Source organism: Capra hircus, chromosome 18 (genome assembly GCF_001704415.2).
Source record: "Capra hircus breed San Clemente chromosome 18, ASM170441v1, whole genome shotgun sequence".
Lineage (NCBI taxonomy): Eukaryota > Metazoa > Chordata > Mammalia > Artiodactyla > Bovidae > Capra > Capra hircus.
Genome location: NC_030825.1, coordinates 51,873,397 through 51,901,154, shown reverse-complemented (window position 1 = coordinate 51,901,154; position 27,758 = coordinate 51,873,397). Strand labels below are relative to the sequence as shown.

The 27,758-nt window shown below is 62.3% G+C and overlaps 1 protein-coding gene across 5 annotated transcripts; it reads left to right on the top strand.

Annotated features, from left to right (window-relative positions):
• On the top strand, window positions 1-27,758 carry CIC (capicua transcriptional repressor). Of its 5 annotated transcripts, none has more exons than XM_018062466.1 (21): window positions 1-94; window positions 3,274-6,069; window positions 18,114-18,263; window positions 18,351-18,585; window positions 18,686-18,815; window positions 18,911-19,093; window positions 19,174-19,339; window positions 20,500-20,702; window positions 20,791-21,016; window positions 21,677-21,780; window positions 21,999-23,214; window positions 23,305-23,492; window positions 23,871-23,992; window positions 24,089-24,255; window positions 24,352-24,642; window positions 24,739-25,061; window positions 25,344-25,597; window positions 25,696-25,850; window positions 25,931-26,062; window positions 26,536-26,667; window positions 26,771-27,758. In XM_018062466.1, the coding sequence occupies exons 2-21, from the start codon at window positions 3,285-3,287 to the stop codon at window positions 27,136-27,138; spliced, it is 7,530 nt and encodes a 2,509-aa protein (XP_017917955.1). In that variant the 5' UTR covers window positions 1-94; window positions 3,274-3,284; the 3' UTR covers window positions 27,139-27,758. The 5 variants fall into 5 exon arrangements, with proteins under 5 accessions (XP_017917955.1, XP_017917956.1, XP_017917957.1 ...); XM_018062467.1 differs by lacking the exon at window positions 1-94 and adding an exon at window positions 481-540; XM_018062468.1 differs by lacking the exon at window positions 1-94 and adding an exon at window positions 760-880 and having other exon boundaries at window positions 25,699-25,850.

Sequence of the window (27,758 nt, the reverse complement as noted above, 5' to 3'; positions counted from 1 at the left end):
AGGGTGGCGGTTGGCTGCTCCTCGCACCTCCCCCTTGAGCCGCTACCGCCGCCACTGAGAGGAGCCAGCAGCGACGCCAGAGCCGGGAATCCGGGTGAGTCGGGGCCCTGGGTCTAAGATGCTCCTGGCGTCCAGTGAGACTCACGAGGAACTGCCCTTTCGACTTTTTCTCCTCGCACGGGTTCTTCAGAGCTCCAGGCACTCTGTCACATGGGAGTTGTAGTCTGCCATGTACTGTCGACTATGGGCCAGAGACGTAAGAAGACTATCATTCCCAGCAGGAATTGCGACCAGCCGGTCAACAAACGCTCAGGCCACGCCTTCCGAGCCTGCTTATTGGAGAACCGGTCCCTTAGCCCCGCCTTCTTGCACTTCATTGGCTACTGTCCTTCATAGAGGCTGGGTTCCGGCCTAGAGTGTAAGACGACTGGGTACTGTATTCGTCATTCTGAACTAAGACGGACTACGATTGGTCAACGTTGATGTCCATCACTTGTTGTAGGGCAGGACCCTAGGCTGATCGGGCGGTCGTAGGCTCAGGTTGGTGTCGGTCCCAGAGGGAAGCCGATCTTGGACTTTGGCCCCTCCCCCTCGCGCTGCCGGGTGGGCACGATTGGCTGTGGCAAGCGTCGCTCGTCATTGAGAGGCGGAGCCGACCAGGCTCTGAGTATCTATTGGTCTAGGACGGCGCCGGTCAGCGGGGTTGTGGCCGCTGATTGGCTGACTGCTCCAGCTGTTGCAGGTCCATTCACCATTTTGTGTGTTGGAGTAAAAAAAAAAGGGAGAATCGAGAGGGAGAGCCGGAGGGGGGGCGGGGAGGGACCGGACCGGACCGAGCCGGGGCCACGGCCCCCCGCCCCGAAACCCCGCTGAGCCCGAGGTGAGGGGCGGGGCCAGGGCTGACACAGGCAGGGGGGATTTGGGGTGCTGGGGGCCGAGAGGGGACAGGTGGCAGGGACGGGGAAGGGGTACAGGGGAAAAGGGGTGAGTGGGATGATGGGAAGGTGGGATAGAGTAGAGGAAGTGGTGGGGAGAAGGAGTGACAGAAAAAGGGTGACAAGGAGGGGGTGGTGGGCAGAGACTTGGTAACAGGAATGGAGGGGTGACAGGTCTAGATCAGGGTGACAGGGATAGAGAGGGGACAGAGTTGGAGGGGGTGACAAGGAGAGGTGATGGGGAGAGAAGGTGACAGGTCCAGAGATGGCTGACATGAGAGTGACTGGGAGGAGGGGGTGACAGAGATAGATGAGGGTGACAAGGAGGGAGTGACAGAGGAGGGGGCCTAGGGCCTGTGAAGAGAGAGGTGGAGATAGAGATGGTGACAGGATGGGAAAGAGAGTGGCAGAGACGCTGGTGTCAGGAGGCCTGATGGGAGCAGAGGACATGAGACCCTGAGAAGCCTAGACCAGCCTGGGCTTCAGCAGTTACTGCTTAGATTCTGAGGGAGGTGAGGGCCCAAGAGGGCCTTGGGTGGGAGTTATCCTGAGAGGGTGGACAGGAAGAGAGTAGGCCCCAGGGGAAAAAAAGAGGCTTGGTTTCTGGTGTGAAGAACTTGGACCAGGCAGTGTGGTTGTAGGCCCTGGGTGGGGTATGCAAAGGTTTGTGTTGGGCCCGGTCTCAGTGCCCAGGACGGTGGCCCAGCGGGCCAGTGGGAAAAGGTGGTGGTGGCTGTCCAACTCCTGGATACTTGGGTGCCTGCCCCATTGTGAGAAGCCCCGGGGCCCCCAGCCTCTGCCCGAGAGGACCCCAGGATTGTCTCAGAGAAGGGGCAGCCTGGGACTGCAGGCTCCTAAGCAGCAGCAGGCCCCAAGTGGGAGAGCATGAGGTTGGGGTCCCGTGGGAGCCTGAAGGCTGAGTCAGGGGCGCCTCGGATCTTCTTTGGCTTATGGTCCTGGGCCCCCCAACCCTGCCGGGGGCCCCCTTTTTGGCCTCTCAGGTTCTTTTAGTCACTTCAGAGTGAAGTTTTTTCCCTTCTCTTCTCTCAGGGCAGCCTGAAAGGGGGCGGGCAGTAATGACTGTTCAGGAAGTGGGTGAGGTTGGCCTGCTGGGCTTGTCCTGCTGTCTTTGACCTTCTCCCACTTACCCCCACCTAGAGTCCGAGGGCATATTTGGGGACCAGGGGGGCCTAGTCAGCTCAGCCACCCTGCCAGAGCCAGCCCGGGCAGGGCGGGGATGCAAGCAGGCCAGAAGGGGGGTGGCTGGGCTTTCGGGTATCACGCTGGGTGCTGTGGGGGGAGGGGCAGGCTCCCATCCAGAGGGACCGTGAAACCCTGGGGTGTAGCCCTGTGTCCCACTGTGTGATGTGTGTGTCTGTGTGTGTGTGTGTGTGTGTGCTATGTGTGTGTGTGTGTGTGTGTGCGCGCGCGCTTATGTACAGCCCTGTGGTAGCACTGGGTATGAGCTCTTGCCCCAGACGTGCCCCTGCCTGTTCTCTGCCAGGATCTGGGGAGATGGCTGTACCTGGCAGGCCTGGGGTGCAGAACAGAGTGGGCAGCTGTCCCTTGGGACTTGCAGCTGCCCACTCCTTCCCACAATGCCTGGCCATGCCAGGCTGTCCGGGGCTGGGGTGGGGGTGGTAGAGAGAGGCTCACATCGCAGCCCAGTCACCTCCCTTTCTGTGACTGTGTGCTTGTACATTTGTGTGTGTGAGTGCGTGTGTTCTCTGGGCAGTGACAGTGCAAGGAAGCGTGCCCTCTGGATCATGTGACAGGCAGCACACTGAAATGGTTAGGAGCACAGACTCTGGGGCCAGATTACCTGGGTCCAGATCTCAGCTCTGCCATTTCCCAGCCGGATGGATGTGGACGAGTGGCTTGATCTCTCTGTGCCCCAATTTCCTCCCGTGTAAATGCAGCTGATGGTAGCATCCGCCTCTTAGGGCTGTGGTGAGGATGCAGTGGGTTAATAAAGGCAAGTCTAGCCCAGGGCTTGGCACAGAGTGAGTGCTCCATAGGTGTGAACTGTTACTTTTAGTCGTGGTTCCCTTGGGGCAGTCAGAGTGTGTGCCTGCACCTACTGTCCTCTGCAGAGAAAGCAGAGTATGTGAGTGTTCCCAAGGAACCAGAGCATATAGCTCAGGGCATATGGGTGCCAGTCTGTGTCTGGGTGCCAGCCAGGGGCCCACAGGAGTTGAACACAGCCAGGCAGGAGACCTTGGAGATCATGGAGTTGAGGAAGTAACCCCAGCAAGTGGGAAGTCTTGGGGGACACTGGGTCTAGGGGGGGTTCCTGAGGTTGCTTCCAATGATCCCTGTCTATCCTCTCACCCGGCAGGCGGACAAAAGATGAAGCCCATGAAAAAGGCGTGCACCAGCCTTCCAGGTTCTGGCAGCAGTGGCAAGTCCCCACCAGCCACCAGGGCCAAGGCCCTGAGGCGGCGAGGGGTTGGGGAGGGGGACAAGCCAGAGGAGGAAGACGAAGAGGCGCAGCAGCAACAGCCGGGGCCAGAAGAGGCTGAGGAGGGCGAGGAGGAGGAAGCTGAGCGGGGCCCGGGGGCCGAGGGGCTGCCCCAGGAGCTGCAAGCCGATGACTCGGCCCCAGGCCCAGCCGAAGAACCCAAGGTGGAGGGGGAGGCGGGCCGCTGGGAGCCATCACTCAGCCGAAAGACGGCCACGTTCAAGTCACGAGCGCCCAAGAAGAAGTATGTGGAGGAGCACGGTGCCGGCAGCGGCAGCAGTGCAGCGGCGGGTGCCCCTGAAGAGCGGGCACGGACCCCCGAGGAAGCCGGCGCCCTGGGGGTGCCTCCACGGCCACCCACCTCCACGCGCTCCTCCTCCACCGACACAGCCAGCGAGCACTCAGCCGACCTGGAGGATGAGGCGGCCGAAGCCTGTGGTCTGGGCCCCTGGCCCCCTGGCAGCACCAGCGGGGGCTACGACCTGCGGCAGCTACGGTCCCAGCGAGTCCTGGCTCGGCGCGGGGATGGCCTCTTCCTGCCGGCTGTGGTGCGCCAGGTGCGCCGAAGCCAGGACCTGGGTGTGCAGTTCCATGGGGACCGGGCCCTGACTTTCTATGAGGGGGTGCCTGGCGGGGGTGTGGATGTGGTTCTGGATACCACGCCCCCACCGGGGGCGCTGGCGGTGGGCACAGCGGTCTGTACCTGTGTGGAGCCTGGCATGGCAGCCTACCGGGAGGGTGTGGTGGTGGAGGTGGCCACCAAGCCCGCCGCCTACAAGGTCCGCTTTGGCCCTGGCCCCAGCTCCCAGCTGGTCCCAGCCACCCTGCCGCAGCTGCCTCAGCCACCACACCGGGAGCCCGAGGAGGCGGTGTGGGTGGCCCGCTCCAGCCTCCGCCTGCTGCGGCCGCCCTGGGAGCCTGAAGCCCTGCCAAGGAAGCCCCCGGCAGGCCCTGAGGAGGAGCAGGCCGAGCCCGGGGCCACCCTGCCCCCCTGCCCTGCTGCCCTGGACCCCAAGCAGCCTGAGGACGCCGAGGTCTCCAAGATCAGCTTTGGTGGCAACCTTGGGGCTTGTGAGGAGGGTGAGGAGAAGCACCCGCCCGCCCTGGGCACTCCGGCTCTGCTCCCACTGCCGCCCCAGCTCCTGTCACCACCACCCAAGTCTCCTGCCTTCGCAGGCCCAGGCCGCCCGGGTGAGCAGCCCTCCCCGTGCCAGGAGGGGAGCCAGGGCGGCAGCCGGAGCAGCAGCGTGGCCTCACTGGAGAAGGGGGCTGCGCCGGCCGCCCGGGCCCGCACGCCCCTGACAGCGGCCCAGCAGAAGTACAAGAAGGGCGACGTGGTCTGCACGCCCAACGGAATCCGAAAGAAGTTCAACGGCAAGCAGTGGCGACGGCTGTGCTCGAGAGACGGCTGCATGAAGGAGTCACAGCGGCGGGGCTACTGCTCCCGTCACCTGTCCATGCGAACCAAGGAGATGGAGGGCCTGGCGGACAGCGGCCCAGGTGGGGCTGGGCGGCCGGCAGGTGTGGCAGCCCGCGAGGGCAGCACCGAGTTCGACTGGGGGGACGAGACGTCGCGGGACAGCGAGGCCAGCAGCGTGGCAGCCCGCGGAGACTCCCGTCCACGCCTGGTGGCCCCCGCTGACCTGTCTCGCTTTGAGTTTGACGAGTGCGAGGCGGCGGTGATGCTGGTGTCCCTGGGCAGCTCTCGCTCGGGCACACCCTCCTTCTCCCCTGTGTCTACGCAGTCACCCTTCTCGCCAGCCCCGTCGCCCTCACCATCACCGCTCTTCGGCTTCCGCCCCGCCAACTTCAGCCCCATCAATGCCTCGCCCGTCATCCAGCGCACCGCTGTCCGCAGCCGCCACCTGAGCGCCAGCACCCCTAAGGCGGGCGTGCTGACGCCACCAGACCTGGGCCCCCACCCGCCGCCACCTGCCCCCCGAGAGCGCCATTCCTCTGGCATCCTCCCCACCTTCCAGACCAACCTGACCTTTACTGTGCCCATCAGCCCTGGGCGACGGAAGACGGAGCTGCTGCCCCACCCAGGGGCATTGGGGGCCTCCGGCGCAGCGGGTGGAGGAGCCACCCCAGACTTCCCCAAGAGTGACAGCTTAGACTCTGGCGTGGACTCGGTGTCCCACACACCTACACCCTCCACGCCGGCCGGCTTCCGAGCCGTGTCGCCCGCCGTGCCCTTCTCCCGCTCCCGCCAGCCCTCACCGTTGCTGCTCTTGCCTCCACCTGCCGGTCTGACCTCGGACCCTGGGCCCTCCGTGCGCCGGGTGCCTGCCGTGCAGCGGGACTCGCCCGTCATCGTCCGTAACCCGGACGTGCCGCTGCCCTCCAAGTTCCCCGGGGAGGTGGGCACTGGCAGTGAGGCCCGGGCCGGAGGACCCGGGCGGGGCTGCCGAGAGACCCCGGTGCCTCCAGGGGTGGCCAGTGGGAAGCCTGGCCTGCCCCCACCTCTGCCGGCCCCGGTACCCATCACTGTGCCTCCAGCTGCGCCGACTGCCGTGGCCCAGCCGATGCCCACCTTTGGCCTGGCTTCCTCACCCTTCCAGCCGGTGGCCTTCCACCCCTCACCCGCTGCTCTGTTGCCTGTCCTGGTGCCCAGCAGCTATACCAGCCATCCTGCTCCCAAAAAGGAAGTCATCATGGGCCGGCCTGGGACAGGTAAGAGGTTTTGCTGGAGGGGCTGGGTGAGGGCTCATTTTGTACTGGGCGACTGGCAAAGTGGCTCTCGAGAGAGGTAAGCTCCCCACCCCGGGGGGCTTTCAAGGGGAGGCTGGCCTCCCATCTGCACAAAAGTTCCCATGGAAATTCCTGTGTTAGGCTGAGCATGTGGACTTTGAAGGGTCAGTGCAGTGTTTCCAGAGGCCTCCTGGTTGGGGTCTACCAGTCAGCAGACCTTTGCTGAGAGTGCAGGCTCAAAGCCAGCCCCACCCCTCCCACCCTCCCTAGAGCTGATGGGGTAACAGAGATGGTAATCACGATGACAACTGCCATGGCCTGAGAACTGACAGGGGCATCACCGTGATAAGCACTGTGAGTAGGTTATGTCTCCTAACCTCACACCCACCCCTTAACGTAGCACTCACAGCATACTGAACCTTGCTGTGAGTAGGCTCCTATAGAGGAAACTGGGAGTTTCTCGACGATCTAGTAGTTGGGAATCCACGCTTCCACTGCAGGGGACCCCGGTTTGATCTCCGATCAGGGAGCTAAGATCCTGAAAGCTGCTGCATGGTGATGCTGCTGCTGCTGCTAAGTCACCTCAGTCGTGTCCGACTCTGTGACCCCATAGACTGCAGCTCACCAGGCTCCTCCGTCCCTGGGATTCTCCAGGCAAGAACACTGGAGTGGGTTGCCATTTCCTTCTCCAATGCATGAAAGTGAAAAATGAAAGGGAAGTCGCTCAGTCGTGTCTGACTCTGCAACCCCATGGACTGCAGCCCACCAGGTTCCCCCATCCATGGGATTTTCCAGGCAAGAGTACTGGGTTGGGTTGCCATTGCCTTCTCCGGCTGCATGATGCAGCCAGAAAAAAAAAAAAAAAGAGGAAACTGAGGTCAGGTTAGTTACTTGCCCAGGGTCACGTGGCTAGTAAATCCCGGAGCCAGCCTTCAAACCCAGGCTGGCTGTCTCGTGACCACTTGGCCACAGTCCTGGGTTACAGATGGGAAGACTGAGGCTCCAGTGGGTCCTTCTGCCAGGTGGTGGCAGGCCCAGGCCTGGAGACCTCATCTTCACTGCTGTACCTGGTAAATAGCACAGGTGTGGTCAGTGCCCTGGCGGGGATCCGGGGGTGTGCCGGGCATGCCTCCCGAGGTGAACCTAGTCTGGCTGCCCTCAGGACAGGACATGTAAGCCAGGGGTTGGAGGAGAAGTTGGAACCTGCAACCCTGGGACAGAAGAACCTCCTGGGAGGCTGATGGGAAGGCTCCGAGGTCAGAAGGAGCACAGCTGAGGACAGCCGGTGTGGCTAGAGGGCTGAGGCCAGGGGTGGGGGCGAGACATTTCTGAGATGGGGCTGGAGAACCATCTGGCCTGGGCCTTGTCAGAGCAACTTTCATGGAGGGTGACAAACCCGTCACTCACCCCTTCCCGAGCATCTTTTTCTTATTTACCTATTCATTTACTGTTGACTGAGGGCCCTCTCTGTGCCTGGCCCTGTGCTGGTTGACGCTAAGGACACAGCCCCATCCTCACAGGGCTCATGGTTCCTGGAGTAGACAAACCTGTCCCCAGATAGTGGCTGTCCAGAGTGGTCAGGGCTGGGGTGGTCAGGGAGGACTTCTTAGAGAAGGAGCCGTGAGTGCATGCTCAATCGCTTAGTTATGTCCGACTCTTTGCAACCCTGTGGACTATAGCCCGCCAGGCTCCTCTCTGTCCATGGGATTCTCCAGGCAAGAATACTCGAGTGAGTAGCCATTCTCTTCTCCAGGGGATCTTCCCAACCCAGGGATTGAACCCCCAGATCTCCTGCATTGCAGGTGGATTCTTAACCGTCTGAGCCACCAGGGAAGCCCTCTAAAGTGAGGCCTGAAGGGTGTGCAGAAGGGAGCCTGGCAAGGCCGGCAGGAGGACCATCAGGTAGAGGGAAGAGTTTGTGTAAAGGCCTTGAGGCAAGAGCCAAAGTTTAAAGGAAGTTGAATCTGCAAAGTCAAGGGCTCTAGACCATGGGTGAGTGTTGGGATGTGTGGCTGCATAGGTGAGCAGCACATCAAAGTCAGATCATAGAAGGTCCTTCTAAGACTTGGGAACTTTATCCTGAGGGCACTAGGAAACTATGGAGGGTTGTACCATATAGGGGGAGTTCCAGCCCCTGAAACCAGGGAAGAAGGAGGTAGATGTGGATCTCTGTAGGAGCCACTGTGTCTTGGGCTGGAACAAAGACTAGTGTAGGAAGGAGCCCAGGCCCTGCCCTCACTCAGCTCCTGCCCAGACCCAGGGCGGAGGACACAGGCACAGCGCTTTCCCCTCATGCTCACCCCTAACATTTGTTACATTTGTTATTTTGTAGCTGATATGAGCAAAATTCCACAAAGTGGGCACAGCAGGGATTTCTGTCCTTAGGCAGATGAAGACACTGAAGCAGAAGGACTCTCTAACCATCCCGTTCAGCTCCCCACCCCCCCACATGCCTGCAGCCCCCTGACACTGCCCTCACATATAGCACCGCTGGGTCATGACCCTCACTGCAGCTGCGTGGGGAGGGTGACCTGGAGCCTACCAGGGTGGTCTGGCAGGGTTCCTGCTACTATTTTCCAGATGAGGAAAAGTGAGGCCCTGACAGAAACATGAGTCGTGATGGAGGTCACCCAGCCGTGATGGAGGTCACCCAGCCAGGAAGGGGCAGGACTGTGTCTTGAATCAGATCTCTCGATCTAGATCACAGGACCCTTGCTACCAGAAGTAAGAGTATTGAGTGCCACCCATGCATGTGCCTGGCACACTGCTCAGTAAGGGCTCAGTGCACCTTTGCTTGAGTCGTGCTCACACCCCAGGAGCTCAGTAGGACCATTAGTTCCCCTGGACAGAGGAGGAAACTGCAGCCCCAGAGGCTGAGTGACTTGCCCGTGGTCACCCAGATAGGAACAGGGAGAGCCAGGATTTGAACCCAGACTGTTTGGCGCCAGAGCCCGTTACTCTCAGTAATGATGACAATAACAGTACCCCGCTTTATTGAGCACACACCACTGCCCAGCTGCTGGGATGGGGCTGCCTCCTTGAAACTTCCTGACACTATGAGATAGGGATTACCAGTTTCCAGCCTTGTCGTCGGTAGCGGGAGGGGGACTGAGGTTCAGGGAGGGGAGGTCCCTTGCTGGAAGCCACCTGGTCGTCAGAACTTGTCCAGTGCCTGTCCTGGCGGTTCTGAGCCGCGCCTCCCTGACTACACCCATGCTGAGGTATCCAGGCTGCCCTCAGGTTCCCAGCCAGTGGGCCCTTTTGTTCTTCTCTCCGAGGCTTCCCTAAAGCCTTGGGAGGTAGGCACCTTGGGGCCTTCTCTGTCTTAAGGCCCAGACAGGGCAGACCGTGCCCAGGGGCACAGTGAAGCGATCACCCTTTGGCCCGCCCATGCCAGGGCCTGACCCTCTGCCAGGGCAGCAGGTGTGAGGGGGTGGCCCAGGGCAGCCTGCCTGCTTCTGCCCCCCGCCAGGCATTTGCTTCCGCTGGGGGACTTGCTGGAGCAGGCGGGCCGGCATTCTCCGCATTCTGTGCATGGCCGGGCCAGCCAGCTGCCATCGCCACCTCCCTCTGACTCTTCCCGCCTGCTCCCCCGGAGAGGAAGCCGCCCCAGGGCCTACAGCCCTGGCCTAGGAGGCCAGATGTCTCAGCCTCGTGCTTGGCATGGCCTGCCTTCCAGCTCCTGGCTTCTGCCTGGGTTCCCTGTATTGACAGGCAGTGCCCCTTCTCCTGGGCCTGTCTGCCCATCTGCCTGTTTGAGCCACTGCGTATCTGTCTCTCCCTTGGGTACCTATGTCTTTCTCTGCCCAGGTCTCCATTTCTGCACCTGAGTCTCCCTCTGTGGACTTCTGTCTGACTTTCCCTGAGTCTGGCTCTCTATGGCTTTCCTGGTTTGTACCTCCTTAGATATCAGTCCTCGTTGGAGCTTTCATTCCACCCTCTTTCTCTTTTGCACCCCCCCACCGCCCCAATCGTGGGCTTCTGTCTCTGGTCCACCCTTGGCCTACCCTCTGGTCCTCCTTCCCCCATTCTTTAGACAGACCTGCTTCCCCTATTCTAGCCCCCACTCCCACTTTGCGCACATCAGAAACTCTGTTCCTCTAAGTCACTGAGAGTTGCTAAGCACCAGGTCTCTTGCTCCTTCTTTGGGGAGTGCTGGGGTAATGTCTAGGCCTGAAGGCCCCTTCTTGGTCCTTGACAAATGTCCGCTCCTGTCCTGAAAGCTACTGAGAGTTATCGGGAGCTATCCTACAGACCCATCAACACCCAAGCACCTGTTCCCAAGACAGGCAGGAAGGTGGGGGCTTTGGGGGCCAAGCTAGGAGATCCGGCTGTGGGGGAGCAGCAGGAAAGCAGTTCCTCTGCCCACCCACCTGCTCGAGGGCATGACCCGGATCACCCCTACCACCCCCACCCCCATCACCTTTCAGAAGACACTTTGGTGCCAGCTGCATTTAACTGAGTCCCACGAGTAGTCCATCCCAACAGGCAGAATCTCAGAGACCAAGCAGTATCCACCCACTGTGCTTGGGTACGTTGGGAAAATGAGGCCCCAAGAAGAGCCAGGGGGGCAGCGGGGTGACGGGGAAATCCTCCTGACTCCGCAGATCCATACTCTGCCCAACCAGAATTTCTGTTTTGTCTCCAACAATAACCGCCCTCTCTCCCACCAGAAGTCTCTCTTCACCCCTCTCCCTGGCCCAAGCTGAGCAGCCCTGGGGTAAAGTGGGTGGGAAAGGCATATGTGGATGCAGGCACAGGCAAGGATGAGCAGAGGGAGGCCCAGAGCCGGAGGAGGGCAGAGGAGAGAAGCAACTCTGGCTTAATGAATGAGGTGATGAGGGAGGTTCAGGTAGGCTTCTCACTGGAGGTGACATTGGAGCTGAAGCAGGAAGAATGAGTGGATTTCAGGGTAGTAGAAGAGAAGGGCCATCCAGGCATAGGCAGCCACAGGAGCAAAGGCCAGGAGGGGTGAAAGTGCATGGTCTTGAAGTGGCCAGTTGAGGCTGGAGCTGACACGGGCCCTAGGCTTGGCAGAAGGGTGCCAAGAAAGACAGGTACAGCCGAGCCACGCTTGAGTGTCAGCCCCGTGAAGAGCCTAGAAACGGTTCAGAGCAGAGGGAGAGGGTTGGATCAGGCTGTCAAAGACCCCTGGATAGAAAGGAGACCTAGCCTGGGAAAAGAGGGTGAATTACAGGAGAGCGGAGAGAAGAGGCTCTTTTGAGGTAGCAGGAGTGAGTCTTGGAGATTTCTTGGAAGAACCCCGAGCGCCAGGCACTGCAAGGGGTCAGGCTGCCTCCTGGTGGCGGCGGGTGGTTGGGGTTGCTGGCCTGCGCATGCGCAACGCCGCGGTGGTGTGTGGCCCGCAGCCCCCGGCGCCCGGGCATTAATGGCTCCATTAGTGGCAGGGAGGGAGGCGCATTAGCGGCGACGGCGGCGTCTGGCTCCCATTACCACCGGCGGCAGCGGCTGCACCGCAGGCGGCTGGACCCTCGCCTGCCGCGCCGCCGCCTCCGCCTGCACCCCGTTCCCTGTTCCCGCTCCGCTTGGGGGCTTGGGCCAGGGAACCCCCGTCTCCTCATTTCGGTGGAAAAGCTAATCGTGAAGCCAGGCAGACCGGGGCTCAAATCTTGATCGTGCCACCTCCTGACTGCAAGATCCTACCCCCTTCTGAGCCTGTTTCATGCGAAGCAGCCAGAGAAAGAGGGTGCATCGGGGGCTTTGTGGGTCCAGACCTGCACCCAGTCAGGGCCGCGCCCATTCCCGCGCCCTAGGGGGTAGGCCCGGGGCGTCTGGCCTCAGGTCTTCCCATTGGCTGCTGTCGCTCCCGCCGACGCCGATTGGTCGAGATGTGCCCCCCCCCCCGCCCCTGCGCCATTAACCCTTGCGCGGCCGCGTTATCGGGCTGGGTGGGGGACCTCCCCGCCAGCAGACAGTTCGGGTGCCAGCTGGCCCGCGCCCCGCCGCGGCCCGCGTGGGTGTCAGGCCGGCCGGGCTCCCGCCCGCCCTCCCAGCACAAAGCGGCTTTGTGGGGCCCGCCAAGGGCTGGCTGGGGGCCAGGCGGCGAGTGGAAAATCTCGTGAGCGCGGGGTTGGGGAGGAGAACGCAGGGCGGCGCCCCCTCCTCCGCCCAGGCAGTGGCGCCTCCCTCAGCCCGCGCGGACCAGCCCTTTCAGCCCCGGCACTTGTACACTCCCCCCTGACTCCTTTTTCTACCCCCAAATCCACATCCCTCCCTCCATCCTATCCCGCTCATCTCCCAATCCCTGGGGAGCCTCCCCCACACCTCTCGCTTGCCTCTCTTTCCCTTCTGGTCCCCCTGCCTACCCCAGCCCCACTCACACTGACTCACCCCGGCGCTATTTTTAGGCCCCCATCCCTCCCGAGCAGCACCAGCCCAATCCTGGGCTCGTTCCCCAGGCAACCCTGGCCGTCGCCGACTCCGCCCGGGGTGGGTGGGTGGGTGTGTATGTGGAGAGCGGGTGAGGGGAGCTGGGGACACCGGGGTGGTGAGCCGAGGCGGGGACCCGGGCCTGGAGAGCAGGGTGGGGAGCCGCAGGCGGCAGGGCGCGGTGCCTCTCGGGCTCAATAAACGGGGGCCCGCGAGTTCAGGGCATGTCTGCCTGTCCCTCAGTCTGTCAGCATCCCTGGCTGTGCGCCCCAGGGCTCTGGGCAGGCCTCAGCCTGTGCCACCCTGGGTGGCAGTTGCTGTCTCTGTCTGGGCTCCCTGTCCCCAGGCTGGGGTGGAGTGGTGCCCTGGGGATTGTTTGGGGCCAAACCTTTTGTGGAGTTGGTTACCCGGTAGTGCAGGGGCGAGCTGCACTGTAGTTCTGCCCAGTACCTGCTCTGAGTGAAGGGTGGTGAAGCACTCCCTCTCACATGGGGCTGAGGCCCTGGTTTGGGGAACCTCTTCAGCATTTTCCAACCAGGGAGGCCCCAGTTAGAGTTGGGGATGGCTGAAGACAGGGAACTGCTCCCTCTTCTCTACTCCTAATCACCCCCACCCAGGGTTCCTCCATTCCAAACAATGGAAACTAAGTATAGGGCTGGCCCAGTGCCCAGGGCAGGGGGGCCCTTCCCGCCCGGATTCCGGCCCCTCCCTGCTAGGCTGGGCCCCCACTTGGCTGTCCCCTACCCTGTAAGGGGCCTCTTCCCATCCCTCCTCTGTGGGCACTGCCTTCTACCAGATGTGCAACCCTCCCAGATGCCTGGGGCCCTCTTTCCCTCCTGTGCCAGGCTTAGCTCCTTTTCTCACGCAGCAGAAGTGGGGGTACTGGGGGCAGGGTTCCTCTGAGCTCAGTCCCTGAGCTGCATTGCAGTGGGGAAGGGGTTAACTTGCCAGGAGGTGACTCACCGGTGGGGAGAGGAGGGGGCAGCCATGGGGAGATAGAGCAGGCCACATTGATTTCAGCCTTGATTTCTGCTTCACATTGCAGTCCCTGGGGCAGTGAGGTAATGGAGGGTCTGAGTCTGGGGATGCAAAGGGAGGAGGGGGTGGTCACCTAATAGTCCCTGTGTTGGTCTCTCCAGGCTCACAGCCAAGAGTCTGGCCCTGCAGTCACTGGAGGTCAGAGGGCTATAGACCTCCCCTTTCCCGCTGGGCTCAGGTTACCTGGTTTTTGCCCCCTCTCCATGCCTTCATCTCTGTAGGTGCAGAAGGCTGGGAAGAGTTTGTGCCTGTCTCTGATCCCACCTGTGTAGGAGCTCAGTCTCAGTCCATCTGAGCCTGTGCAGTCTTGACCTGCCCAGTTGTGACCCCAGGCCTCTGCCTTCACAGGATGTGACCTCAGGGCCCCTCTTACATGATCCAAGGCCACTGCCTCTGTGCCTGGTAGGCCCCAGACCTTGTCTGTGACTCTTCGTGTACCCTCTGACTTTTCTATAGTTCATCAGTCTCTCCAAATCTTTGAACACATTCCCAGACCTTTGGGTTGGGAGTCTCTGCCTGTGTCCACCCTGAGGTTGAATTTTCAGTAGCGGAAAGAGCACTTGAGTTGGAGTGCTGGGCTGTTATGTCCCAGCTGCATGATCTTGCACCATTTATTGTTTCTCTGAGCCTCACTTTCTCATCTGAACAATGGGCATAATAAAGTGTACTTCCCTAGTGGTTGTGAGGTTTCAACACACAGGGTCATACATACAAGCTCCCCAAACGGAGCAGCCCCAGTGTTAGTTTCCCCTCTTCCTTCTTCTGAAAACAATGACTCACAACCTAGAGTAGTGGCCTCCTGTGTTACACTGTGAGGTGGAGGGTCCCAGGTGGCTGCTAAGTGTCAGGTAGGGTTGCTCAATGATGGCAAACAGCCATGGCACTTTGTATACCTGATGAGCCAGGGTACTGAAGTAGTGCTCACTGGGGTAAGTTTATATAGTGTGTGTGGTCAGTATGATGGCACTTGTGAGAGTTACCTGTGTTGGGGTTGGGAGTGCCAGGAAGGCCACGAGTGTTGGTTGTGTTAGAGGGACATAGGGTGTGTGCAGTGGACAAACAGTGAGTGTGATGAGGTGTAGGAGATAATTCTGCCTGTTAATATGTCGTGTGTTTGTATGATGATTCACAGGGATGTGTGAGGAGTATATGCTTTGATGAAGCATATATGACAGGGCATGTATGAAATGGGTGATGTGAAGAGGATGGGTGAGAACGAGTGTGTGTGACTGTGGGTGGGGCACGATGGACGGCTAGTATCGGAGGTAGTACATTATGTGAGGAAGTGTTCTAGGTGTGTGACTTCGTGTGAGAGTGTAAGAGGGAGGGTACAAGTGTCCCTGGGGTGTGTATAAGGTAAAGGGTGTGGTAGGAAGGTCTGTCAGGAGTGTGTGTCTGTGTGTGTGACTTTGTGACTGCTGTTGTGAGAGTTGGTGAGGGCTCAGGGGTGGCCGGCCCAACCCTACACGCAGTTCGTCTGCCTTGCGGGGCCGTGCGCGCCCTAGCTGGGCGTGAGGGAGGTGGGCCGAGCCGCGCGTGAGCATGTTCCTCGCGCGGACTGGACACACACAAGTACCACCCACAGCCCCGGGCCTCTGCAGCAAGGCGCCCCGAAGCGCCCCCCTGGCTCGGTGCCTTTACTGCAGTGCGCCCTCCCTGCCGCCCTCCTCCCGCGGTCCCGCCCCGGGCCGGCTTGGGTCCAACCGGAGCCCGCCCCGCCCTGCTCTTATTTGCATATGACTGACGTTCCCCCGGGGCGGCCAATGGGGGCGGGCGCGGCGGGGCCTGACCCGCGCGCGGCGGCGGCAGCCAATGGATTTGCGCGCGGTGGGCCGGGCTTGCGCGGAAGGCCGCGGGGGAAGCGGGGAAGGGGCGGGGGGAGGTGCGGCGGGGGGAGGGGAGCGCGTAGTAGTGGCGGGGCGGGGAGGCGGCGGTGGTTCGGCGCGGGGCTCGCTCGGAGCGCACGGACGCACGCACGCTCGTCCGTCTGCCCGCCCGGGGCCGGAGGCCGACCCCGCGCTGAACCGCGGGCTCCAGGCCCGGAAAGGCGGGGCGCGGTGCCGGCAGCCGGGGCGCGCGGGGCCAGAGCCGTTACCCGCCGGAGCTGCGAGGGAGGGAGGGAGCGAGCCAGCGAACGGGGAAGGGAGGGGGCCGCCCCCGCGCACGCGCGTCGCGCCCCGCCCCACCTGCCCCGCCCGCCCGGCTCCGCGCGGGAGGAGGGAGAAGGAGGGGGCGGTGCCGATGGCCCCCGTGCCGCGCGCCCCGTGACGGCCCCCGCGCGCGCCGGGGGGCGGGGCGGGGCCGGCGCGCTCTGACCTCCCCCCGCCCCCCGGGCGGCGGGAGGCAGGCGGCGTTGTGCGCAGGCGCGCCCGGCAGAGACCCCCGCGTGGGGCGGCCGGAGGGGGGCGGCGTGGGGGGGGCATGTGGCAACGGCCTCCAGCTCCCCCCGGGCCCGAGCGGCAGCGGCCGAGGAGCCGGCGGCGGGCGGAACGGCGACGGCCGCTGAGGAGGCGCGAGCCCCGGCCGGGCCCCCCCGCGCCGGACCATGTACTCAGCCCACAGGCCCCTGGTGCCCGCGTCCGGCGCGGCCTCCCGTGGCCTCGGCATGTTCGGTCAGTAGCGCCTGGGCCCTGGGACTGCAGGGGTCAAGATGTCGGGGTGCTGAGTGCAGAGTAATGGTGATGGGGTTACAGTACGAGAACGGTGGCGGCAGAGTAGAGGGGAAAGTTACAGAGCTCGGCTGGGCCAAGTGGTTAGTGACGGCAGGTGGGAGTGTAGCAGAGTGATAAGAGTGCAGAGTGGGGCGTAGCTGGGGACAGCTGTGGGGTTTAGGTGCGGGGTGGAACAGGTATGTTGTCATAGGAGGTGAGGGGTGCAGAGTACCTTGGTCCGGAGCATGGGTTAGAATCGTAGCAGTGTGATGCCTGGTCCCAGGTGTGAAACAAGAGTGGGGAGGCGCTGGGGGCTGTGATTGAGAAGTGGGCTAAGGACAGGTCTTGGGTCTGTGAGTGAGGCGCTGTCTGCTCAAGAGTGATGTGTTTGTGGTGTGCTCTTCAGAGAGAGAGGGCGAGACCCAGGAACCTGGAGGGTAGTGCGCTGGGGAGGAGTTCAGGAGGGACAGGACCAAAGGACGGTCCTCCCATTGTCTGCTGGGCCTCTTCTTTCTCACCCAGCAGATCAGGAGGCAAGATCTTTGTGAAGAGAGGGACCTGCCCAGGTTGCTTAGAGGCTCTTGTGGGTTTGAGGGCCCAGCAGGCTTGTGGGGCTCCAGGGCCCCAATAGTGGGGATGGGGTTTTCATAGTATCTAGAGTCCTCTCCAGCGTTGGCTTCTTTGTCCCTTTCCTGTTGCTTTGATGTCTACTTCTTGTTTTGGCAGCATCTCACAGAAGCAGGTCTTGAGGCCAGTGTCTCCCATAGGGGCTCCAAGAGGATAGTCTTCTGAAGGCATTTGGGGGGAGGGAGGTCAGCTGAGGTCAAATTGATCTAGATCAGGGGGAGCTTGGAGTGATGGGGACTGGCGCTAGGGCGTTTTCCTCCTGTCTTCATGGTCTTCCCCTAGCAGGGGCCTTTTCTGTGGGTTCAACTTCCCCCAGGGAGCTGGCAGTGAGAAGGAGACCCACTCCCAACCTGGGCCAGCCCCAGGAGTCCAGCCAGGGGTGGGCCGCAGCCTCGGGCTGGCTCTCTTATCACCCAGCTCCTGGAACAGAAGGTTGGCCCCTGGTGCGGGAGGTACCTTCCTGTGGATATTCTCGAGGAAACACCTGGCGCTGTTGCCTTGCCTGGGCAGGGTCTTGTAACAATTCTGTTGTCTGCTCTATTGTCCCTGCCTTTTCTTCTGAGGAGCTTACCACACCCTTCCATCTTTCTGGGCAAGAGGGCTGGCCACTGTACTGGAGGAAAGCACAGGAGTTTCAAGTGAGGGAGGCGGGGAGGCCTCTTCACAATTAGTAGACTTCTCTCTGAGGAGAGAAGAGAGGGATGCTGGAGCCACCAGTGCCCAGCCGGGGAAGGGCAGGTCTGGGTCCCTGGGGTGTGTGGTAGGGGGAGGGAGGCAAGGAGAAAGGCCTGAGATCCCATGCCCTGTGGGTAGTGGGGAGAGGAGGGAAGAAGAGGAGTGGGAGAGGAGGTTGGGCCATCTGCCTCAAGAAAAGAGAAAGGGAATGTGAGGCCAAGGTGGGGGCTCTGTCGGATGAGGCGTGGTGATGGGAATGGGGTGCGGCTGGGGGAGGGTCTCTAGCCTCGCGCAGAGAGTGAGATGGCATGCAAACATGGCCTGGTTTGCGACAGGAGCCAGTCGTTCCTCTGGCCTGGTCCCTGGTGGCAAGGCTGGTGGAGGTAGAGGTGGGGGAGGGCGTGGGGTGTGAGGACTCTTTCCCTGCTTCTGTTTTCGTTCTTATAAATCTAGAAATCTGTCAGCGAGGAGCTCTTCCTGAGTGATGTCACACGCCTGAGCCCAGGGCGCTCTGGGATGGGGGAAGAGGGTGTAAAGAAGAGGGGGTGGCACCTTGTCCAGGGTGGAAAAGAGCTTGCTTTGGGTGGAGGGGGGTGTCAAGGCCTGGCTCTCCTGTCGCACCACTCAGCTGACTCCTTCCCACAGTGTGGACAAATGTGGAACCTCGCTCTGTGGCCGTGTTCCCCTGGCACTCCTTAGTCCCCTTCCTGGCCCCCAGCCAGCCTGACCCCTCTGTACAGCCAAGTGAGGCCCAGCAACCTGCCAGCCACCCCGTGGCCTCCAATCAGAGCAAAGGTGAGGGGCAGGGGGCTGTGGGGAGGCCCGGGGATGGGGTCGGGATGGCCCCGGAGCCCTCTGACTCGCCCGCCGCTCTACCCCCAGAACCTGCTGAGTCGGCAGCCGTTGCTCACGAGCAGCCACCCGGTGGGACAGGGAATGCTGACCCGGGGCGGCCCCCAGGAGCCACATGCCCTGAAAGCCCAGGGCCCGGACCCCCCCACACTTTGGGGGTGGTGGAACCTGGGAAGGGCCCCCCTCCCACCACGGAGGAGGAGGCCCCTGGACCGCCAGGAGAGCCGCGACTGGACAGCGAGACAGAGAGTGACCACGACGATGCGTGAGTACCCTGAGGTCTGGGACCAGGGGAGGGGCGTGGCCAGAGACTCAGCTCTCCCTGTCCCTGCTGCTCTCTCTCCATCACATCTCATTCCCCATAGCTTCCTCTCCATCATGTCTCCTGAGATCCAGTTGCCCCTGCCACCCGGGAAACGCCGGACCCAGTCCCTCAGCGCCCTGCCCAAGGAACGAGACTCATCTTCAGAGAAGGATGGACGCAGCCCCAACAAGGTGTCTCATCTCCACCCATCCCTAGCTCACCCTGAGGCCACTCAAGCCCATCCTCCGGGTTCTAACAATCCCTTGCGGGCCGGTGTCTTCTGCAGCGGGAGAAGGACCATATCCGGCGGCCCATGAATGCCTTCATGATCTTCAGCAAGCGGCACCGGGCCCTGGTCCACCAGCGCCACCCCAACCAGGACAACCGGACTGTCAGTAAGATCCTGGGCGAGTGGTGGTACGCCCTGGGGCCCAAGGAGAAGCAGAAGTACCATGACCTGGCCTTCCAGGTAACACCGCCACCTCTCAGCTCCTCAGTTTCCTCTGGTTGGGTGGATGAGTGAAGGGTCTCCCTGCCCTTTCCTGCTAGGTGAAAGAGGCCCACTTTAAGGCCCACCCAGATTGGAAGTGGTGCAACAAGGACCGGAAGAAGTCCAGCTCAGAGGCCAAGCCCACGAGCCTAGGGCTGGCAGGAGGACACAAGGAGCCGAGGGAGCGGAGCATGTCGGAGACAGGCACTGCCGCTGCCCCCGGAGGTCAGTGAGCCCCTCTGCCCTCTTCCTTCCTGTGGGCCACCAGTCTCCCCTTTGCTTGCTCAGCCCGCTTCCCCAGAAGCTCCTCTCGGCTTCATTCCTTTTGATCCCCTCACTGCAAAGGCCCTGACACTGAGCTGTGGTGAAGGAGTCAGGGAGGCCCAAGGAGGTTATACATCCAAACAGAAATCTCAACATCAAGTGTCATTTACTGAGTATTTACTGCGTGACAGGCACTTCTTAGAGCATAATGTCTAGCATTCAAAACCAAAGCCCATTTTCCAGATGAGGAAACTGAGGCTCAGAGAGGCAAAATCACTTACTCGAAGTCACAAAAAACTAGGAAGTGGCCGAGTCTGAATTTAAACCCCAGCTTGGGGGCTTCCCTGGTGGCTCAGTGGTAAAGAATTCGCCTGCCAATGCCGAAGACATGGGTTCGATCCCTGGTCTGGGACAGTCCCACATGCCACAGAGCAACTAAGCCTGTGTGCCGCAGCTACTGAGCCTGAGCTCTGGAGCCCTCGAGCCATCACTATTGAGCCCATGCACCCGAGAGCCGGTGCTCTGCAAAAGAGAAGCCACCGTGGTGAGGTGCCTGCAAACTGCAGCTAGGGATCACTGCAGCTCAGGAAAAGCCAGCACAGCTACAGAGACCCAGCACAGCCTGTAAATGAGTACATAAAGTCATTAAAAAAGAAAAAAAAACCCAGCTTGTTGGCTCTCAGGGCCGCAGTCAGAAAAGGCCCTTATTGGCTACTGCTGCTGACTGAGGGTGTCTATAGAGTGCACTGCCCTGAGGCACTTTTCTGGAGATCCCTTGGGTTCAGGCCCACAGCCCTGCAAGGGATGTTCCTTTCGCTCTGAGACCAGGGAACATAGGCTCAGACAGTCCAGTGGCAGCGCTGCACGTACCTGTCTCCAGGCTTTTCTCCCCTCAGAAGGGCCACCTCCCAGGGAGCAGTGGGCTCATTCCTCGAAACCCCAGAGGACAGGAAGTAGTGGGAAATGCTGGGCTGGTGGGTGGTGCCTCTCTTCTGCCTGGTGGCCCAGGAAGTCCAACCTGCTTCCACCCAGTATTTAGAAGTGTCTGTGGATGTTTTGGCCAGCCTAGGCTCTGGTAGCAGGCTTCCTGACTGTAACTCTGTCTCTTTTCCGCCCTGCAGTGTCTTCAGAGCTCCTGTCTGTCACGGCCCAGACGCTCTTAAGCTCAGATACCAAGACTCCAGGGAGCGGCTCCTGTGGGGGAGAGCGTCTGCACGCTGTTGGGGGACCTGGCTCAGCCCGGCCCCGCGCCTTCTCCCACAGTGGGGTCCACAGCCTGGATGGTGGGGAGGTAGACAGCCAGGCGTTGCAGGAACTGACTCAGGTCTGGAGGGCGGGCCGCAGGGGTAGGGGCGACGGGCAGGGAGGGAGATGACTGCCCTGGCTGAACTCTCCCTGCGCTTGCCCTGCAGATGGTGTCTGGGCCTGCATCCTACGCTGGCCCAAAGCCCTCCACCCAGTATGGGGCTCCAGGCCCCTTTGCGGCGCCTGGGGAGGGAGGCACCCTGGCAGCCAGTGGACGGCCCCCACTGCTCCCCACCCGGGCCTCCCGCTCCCAGCGTGCAGCCAGTGAGGACATGACCAGTGATGAGGAACGCATGGTCATCTGTGAGGAGGAGGGGGACGATGATGTCATTGGTAAGCTGTCTCAGGACCCAGAGTCCTAGCCGGGGAACAGCAGGCTCAGGTTGGGAAAGTAGGTAGAGATTTGGCTCAGGTCGTTAGGCCCCTTTTTCTTCCCTTCCCCGTTTGTTTGTGATCCTGGGCCTGTTTAGTTCAGGCCCTACCAAGGTAGTCTGGCCCTGCCCTCGAGAAGCCCCAGGTCAGGGACTTCCCTGGTGGTCCAGTGGCTAAGACTACTCCACGCTCCCAATGCAGGGGATCCAGGTTTGATCCCTGGTCAGGGAACTAGATCCCAAGTGTTGTGACTGAGACCCAGTGCAGCCAAATGAATAAATGTTTAAAAAAAAAAAAAAAAAAAAGAAGCTGCAGGCCAGACAGGAAGCCTGAGGACACCAGTGTGGCCAGGCCACTGGGGCATAGGGTCAGGTGCCGTTCCCTGCTCTCAGGGTCTGGTGGCAGGCAGGTGGGCACACTGGGGCATAGGGTCAGGTGCCGTTCCCTGCTCTCAGGGTCTGGCGGCAGGCAGGTGGGCACACCTGGGCTGAGGAACAGCATTCCTGGACAACACTTAGCCAACACAGGGCAGAGTTGAGGCCAGAGCCAGGCTTCAGACCCTCCGTTCTGGGCAGCCCTGCGCCCAGCCCTTTCCCAACACTGTTGCGTCTGCTTCCTCAGCTGACGACGGCTTCGGCACCACTGACATCGACCTCAAGTGCAAGGAGCGGGTGACTGACAGCGAAAGTGGAGACAGCTCTGGGGAGGACCCGGAGGGCAGCAAGGTGCGGGCTTGGGGCTTGATGTTGTCTGGTCCGTGTGTCCTGGGAGGGAGAATGTTCCTTTTCTGTGTGTCAAGATGGGGGCAGATTAGGGCCCAGAGGGCGAGCTATTTGCCCCATGGGCGTCTCAGCCTGGATGAGTGGAGGCCTTCGACGGGCCTGGCTGCCAGGCAGGACGTGGAATGGGGACATGCTTGTGTCTCGCTTTTCCTTCCATTCAGGGCTTTGGCCGGAAGGTGTTCTCGCCTGTGATCCGTTCCTCCTTTACTCACTGCCGTCCGTCACTGGACCCTGAGCCTCCAGGGCCCCCAGATCCACCTGCAGGCTTCAGCAAAGGCTACGGGCCCACCTCCTCCGCGTCCTCGCCTGCTGCCTCCTCCTCCTCAGCCGCCACCTCCTTTCCATTGGGCTCAGGGACCTTCAAGGCCCAGGAGTCAGGTCAGGGCAGCACCACAGGCCCCCTCCGTCCCCCACCCCCTGGAACTGGGGGCCCAGCAACACCTTCCAAGGCCACCCGGTTTCTCCCCACGGATCCTGTCACCTTCCGTCGCAAGAGACCTGAAAGTGTGGGCGGCCTGGAGCCCCCCGGCCCCTCCGTCATCGCGGTGCCTCCCAGCGGGGGAGGAGGCGTCCTGCAGACACTGGTCCTGCCCTCAACCAAGGAGGAACGGGAGGGCAGTGGCGCGCGCGTGCCCTCAGCCCCAGCGCCCTCGCTGGCCTACGGGGCCCCAGCAACCCCCCTGTCCCGCCCAGCCGCCACCATGGTCACCAATGTGGTGCGGCCCGTCAGCAGCACTCCTGTGCCCATCGCCTCCAAGCCCTTCCCCGCTCCCAGCCGGGCCGAAGCGTCTCCTGGTGACACAGCCGGCGCCAGGACTGAGGCGGTCACTGGGTCCCGGGCACCGGGGGGCTCCCCGCTGGGCGTCAGCTTAGTGTATTCGGACAAGAAGTCAGGAGCTGCCACCTCCACGGCCCCACACCTGGTGGCTGGGCCCCTCCTGGGCACTGTGGGGAAGGCGCCGGCCACTGTCACCAACTTGCTGGTGGGCACCCCGGGCTATGGGGCCCCAGCGCCACCTGCTGTCCAGTTCATTGCCCAGGGGGGCCCTGGCAGCGGGGCGGCTGCCGGCTCGGGGGCCAGTGCTGGGAGTGGCCCCAATGGGCCAGTGCCCCTGGGCATCCTGCAGCCGGGTCCCCTGGGCAAGGCTGGGGGCATCACCCAGGTGCAGTACATTCTGCCCACGCTGCCCCAGCAACTACAAGTGGCACCGGCCCCTGGGACCAAGGCAGCGGCGCCCGGCGGCCCTGCTCCCACCACCAGCATCCGTTTCACCCTCCCGCCGGGCACCTCCACTAACGGCAAAGTCCTGGCTGCCACCGCACCCACTCCTGGCATCCCCATCCTGCAGTCCGTACCTTCCGCCCCGCCCCCCAAAGGTGAGGCCCGGGCCGGGCAGCACGAGGAGTGGGCCCCTGGCTGCCTCCGCTCCTGTGTGACCACCTGCTTCCCCGTCTCTCAACTTGCAGCCCAGTCAGTGTCTCCTGTGCAGGCCCCGCCCCCTGGCGGCTCAGCCCAGCTGCTGCCCGGGAAGGTACTCGTACCCTTGGCCACCCCCAGCATGTCAGTGCGGGGAGGTGGGGCCGGCCAGCCACTGCCCCTGGTGAGCCCGCCCTTCTCAGTACCTGTGCAGAACGGTGCTCAGCCACCCAGCAAGGTAAGGGCACCTCAGTGGCAGCCCCACCTGTCCCTTGCCTCTCCCTTCTGGGCTTTCGTCTCTGCGTCCCGGGGTTTTTGTGTCTGCCTGTTATTCGGTGTCTTCCTTTTCTCCGCTTTGGTGTCTGGGCCTCTGTCTCACTGTCTGGCTTGATGTCTGAGCATCTTGATTCTGCCCTCAGCTCTCATCGTTGGTCCCTTGTCCCTTCTCTGTCTGCAGCTTCTTGCTGCCTTCTTTCCCTTGATTTCATCCTCCCTAGCCCCAGTCCGATGTCTCCCTTCCGTGTCTCTGCTGAGATCCAGCCTCCGAGGTCTCAGGCCTGCCCTGCCTCACTCTGGGGCCCCAGCTCAGCCCCTCCTGTGGTTCCCTTGCCCGCAGATCATCCAGCTGACTCCAGTGCCTGTGAGCACACCCAGCGGCCTGGTGCCGCCACTCAGCCCGGCCCCACTCCCCGGCCCTGCCTCGCAGCCTCAGAAGGTCCTGCTGCCCTCCTCCACCAGGTATGGCAGTTGAGCCCTCATCTGGAAGTCAGCGCAGGGGAGGGTTTCGGGGGTCCAGCCCTCCTCACACCTTCCCCTTGCCTCTCCCTACTGCAGAATCACCTACGTGCAGTCAGCAGGTGGGCACGCACTGCCCCTGGGCACCAGTCCTGCGTCCAGTCAGCCTGGAACAGTCACCTCGTACGGACCCACGAGCTCAGTTGCCCTGGGCTTCACCTCGCTGGGGCCCAGCGGCCCCGCCTTCGTGCAGCCCCTGCTTTCAGGTGGAGTGGGCCCGGCTGGCATCTGGGGACCACAGGTGGGGCCAAGGCAGCCCAGGCCCTAACTTGGTCCCCCGTCTCTGCTGTCTCTCTCCACAGGCCAAGCCCCACTGCTGGCTCCTGGCCAGGTGGGCGTGTCACCTGTGCCCAGCCCCCAGCTGCCTCCCACCTGCGCAGCCGCCAGTGGTCCCGTCATCACAGCATTTTACCCCGGCAGCCCCGTACCCACCTCCTCAGCACCTCTGGCCCAGCCATCCCAGGCTCCCCCAGGCCTGGTCTACACTGTGGCTACCAGCACCACCCCACCTGCTGCCCCCATCCTGCCCAAGGGCCCACCGGCACCCACTGCTGCCACCCCGGCCCCTGCCAGCCCTTTCCCTAGTGCCACAGGTGGGTGTCAGGCCAGGTGAGGGCGGGCTGACTGGGTGGACCCAGGGGATGGGTTCCTGTCAAGCCTGGCTCAGCAAATATTCTCTACACCCGCAGGCTCCATGACCTACAGTTTAGTGGCCCCCAAGGCCCAGCGGCCCACCCCTAAAGCCCCCCAGAAAGTAAAGGCGGCCATCGCCAGCATTCCTGTGGGCTCCTTTGAGGCTGGTGCTCCTGGGCGGCCAGGCCCTGCACCCCGGCAGCCGTTGGAGCCTGGCCCAGCCCGTGAGCCCCCAGCGTCCGAGTCAGAGCTTGAGGGGAGGCCAGCAACACCAGCCCCTCCACTGCCCCCCGAGACCTGGACTCCCACAGCCCGGAGCAGTCCCCCGCTGCCCCCACCTGCCGAGGATCAGACCAGCACCAAGGGCCCTGAGACCATGGTGAGTGCCCAGCAGCTTGGGGGTGGCCACCACTGCTTGGCTCTGCTCCTCTGTCCCCTGTCGGCCCTTCTGTCCCACCCCTCTTCCCTCTACCTGTCTGAACCACGCCCTTGTGGGTTCTCCTCTGGCCTCGGGCTTGTCTGTCTGCACGACTGGGTCCTGCCCACAGTTCTGTATCTCAGTGGTCAGTATCCATCTCTGTGATCCCTCTCTGTTTCTGGGTCTTGCCCTGGTGAGTCTGACCCCAGTGTTCTCCATCTCCTTCCCCACCCCACACCCCAGGCCAGCAAATTCCCCAGCTCGTCTTCAGACTGGCGTGTCCCTGGGCTGGGCCTGGAGAGCCGTGGGGAGCCTCCCACCCCTCCCAGTCCAGCCCTGGCTCCAGCCCCAGCTCCTGGTGGCAGCAGCGGCAGCAGCGAGGGCGGCAGTGGGAGGGCGGCCGGGGACACCCCCGAGCGCAAGGAGCCGGCTGGTGCCAGCAAGAAGGTGAAGGTGCGGCCCCCGCCCCTGAAGAAGACCTTTGACTCTGTGGACAAGTGAGCATGGGCTGGGGGACTGGGCGGAGCGTGCGGGTTGCTCGGAGAGGGGGCAGCTGCAGGCGGGGGCAGAGGAGGTGACCCTGCCTGCTCTCCAGCAGGGTCCTGTCGGAGGTGGACTTCGAAGAGCGCTTTGCCGAGCTGCCTGAGTTCCGGCCTGAGGAGGTGCTGCCCTCGCCCACCTTGCAGTCTCTGGCCACCTCCCCCCGGGCCATCCTGGGCTCCTACCGCAAGAAGAGGAAGAATTCCACTGGTAGGCAAGCGCCAGGCGCCCGGGGGAGGAGGGGGACAGATGGGGGCCAAGGCCCCTGAGCCTGCTTTCTGTCTGAACAGACCTGGACTCGGCCCCCGAGGACCCCACCTCGCCCAAGCGCAAGATGAGGCGGCGCTCCAGCTGCAGCTCAGAGCCCAACACCCCCAAGAGTGCCAAGTGCGAGGGCGACATCTTCACCTTTGACCGCACAGGTGCCAGCGTGGTGGCAGGCAGAGCTGTGGAGGACCCAGGGCCTCCAAGAGGGGTGGGGTCTCAGGAACAGGGTTAAAGGTCAGAGAGCGGGCCCGGAGTCGCTGAGAGCAAGGACAGCAGGCCAAGGGTGGGCTGTGGAGGTGTTCTGCTTTGTTGGCTGTGCTGGGTCTCCGTTGCTGCATGGTCTTTGTCTAGTTGTGGCGGGCGGGGTCTGCTCTCTAGTTGAGGTGCTTGGGCTTCTCACTGCAGTGGCGGCTTTGCCTGCGGCAGAGGACAGACTCAGGATGCAACAGCTTCCGTAGTTGTGTCTCGGTTCCGGAGTTTCACAGGCTCCTAAGGTCCCATCTGACCTTGGGCAGGTTCCCTCTCTGAACTCCAGTGTGAAACAGGATTCAGTGAGGGCTGAGTGAGGGCTGAGTGGACCCTTGCACGGTGGTGGGAGGCTTGACCGGGCTCCCTGTGCTGCTCACAGGCACAGAAGCGGAAGACGTGCTCGGGGAGCTGGAGTATGAGAAAGTGCCCTACTCGTCGCTGCGGCGCACCCTGGACCAGCGCCGGGCTCTGGTCATGCAGCTCTTCCAGGACCACGGTTTCTTCCCATCAGGTGAGCACAGCTGGGAGTCTCGGGGCGGGGGACTTGGAGGGGGCCTACCTACTCATCTCACCCTGCCCTTCTCCCCCTCCCCACCTGCCCCTGCTGCCCACAGCCCAGGCCACGGCAGCCTTCCAGGCCCGCTACGCGGACATCTTCCCTTCCAAGGTCTGTCTGCAGTTGAAGATCCGTGAGGTGCGCCAGAAGATCATGCAAGCGGCCACTCCCTCAGAACAGCCCCCGGGAGCTGAGGCCCCCCTCCCCGGACCACCCCCCACTGGCACTGCTGCTGCCCCTGTCCCCACTCCCAGCCCCGCCGGGGGCCCCGACCCCACCTCACCTGGCTCGGACTCTGGCACAGCCCCGGCTGCCCCGCCACTGCCTCCACCCCCAGAGCCGGGGCCTGGACAGCCTGGCTGGGAGGGGCCCCCCCAACCCTCACCACCCCCCTCTGGTCCCTCGACAGCTGCCACAGGCAGGTGAGGGGCTCCTGAGAAGACCCCAGACCCACAGTACCCCCCTCAGGACATGGACAGTATGTTAGGTGGCAGGAATGGGGGGGCAGGATGGTTGCCTCCTCCCCAGTAAAGCCATTTCGTCCTTTCCAGTTGGCGAAATGAGGCCTGCTCCCTTGTCTACCCCCCTCCCCCGACAGCTCCCCCCGTGACAGGGGGCGACTGAGGGGAAGCGGGGCACAGTCTCCCTCCATCGAGCCCCTGTACATAACCTGGAGTGTGTTACCTTCAGACCTTTTCACTTGTACTTTATGCAAAATGGCTCGTGTGAGGGCTGCCAGCTGGAGGGTAGTGTGGGCCTCGGGCCACAGGGAGGTGCCTGTGGAGTAGGGGGAGTTCATGTACCCCTTTTTTCCCCAGAGGGGCTGGACTCAGGTTAGCTTGGGGGTGGGGGCTCCTGCACTTTGCCACAGGCACGGGGAGGGTTCTCTCCGCACCCCCTCTGCCCTCCCAACTTGGGTTGTACTTTCTAAGAAGGTGATTCCCCCACCCGCGTCCCCGTCCCCAGAACAAAACATGTTGATCATGTGCAATATTTCTTACTGTGCTGAGAAGACGCGATGACCGAGATTAAAGCTGTTTAACACA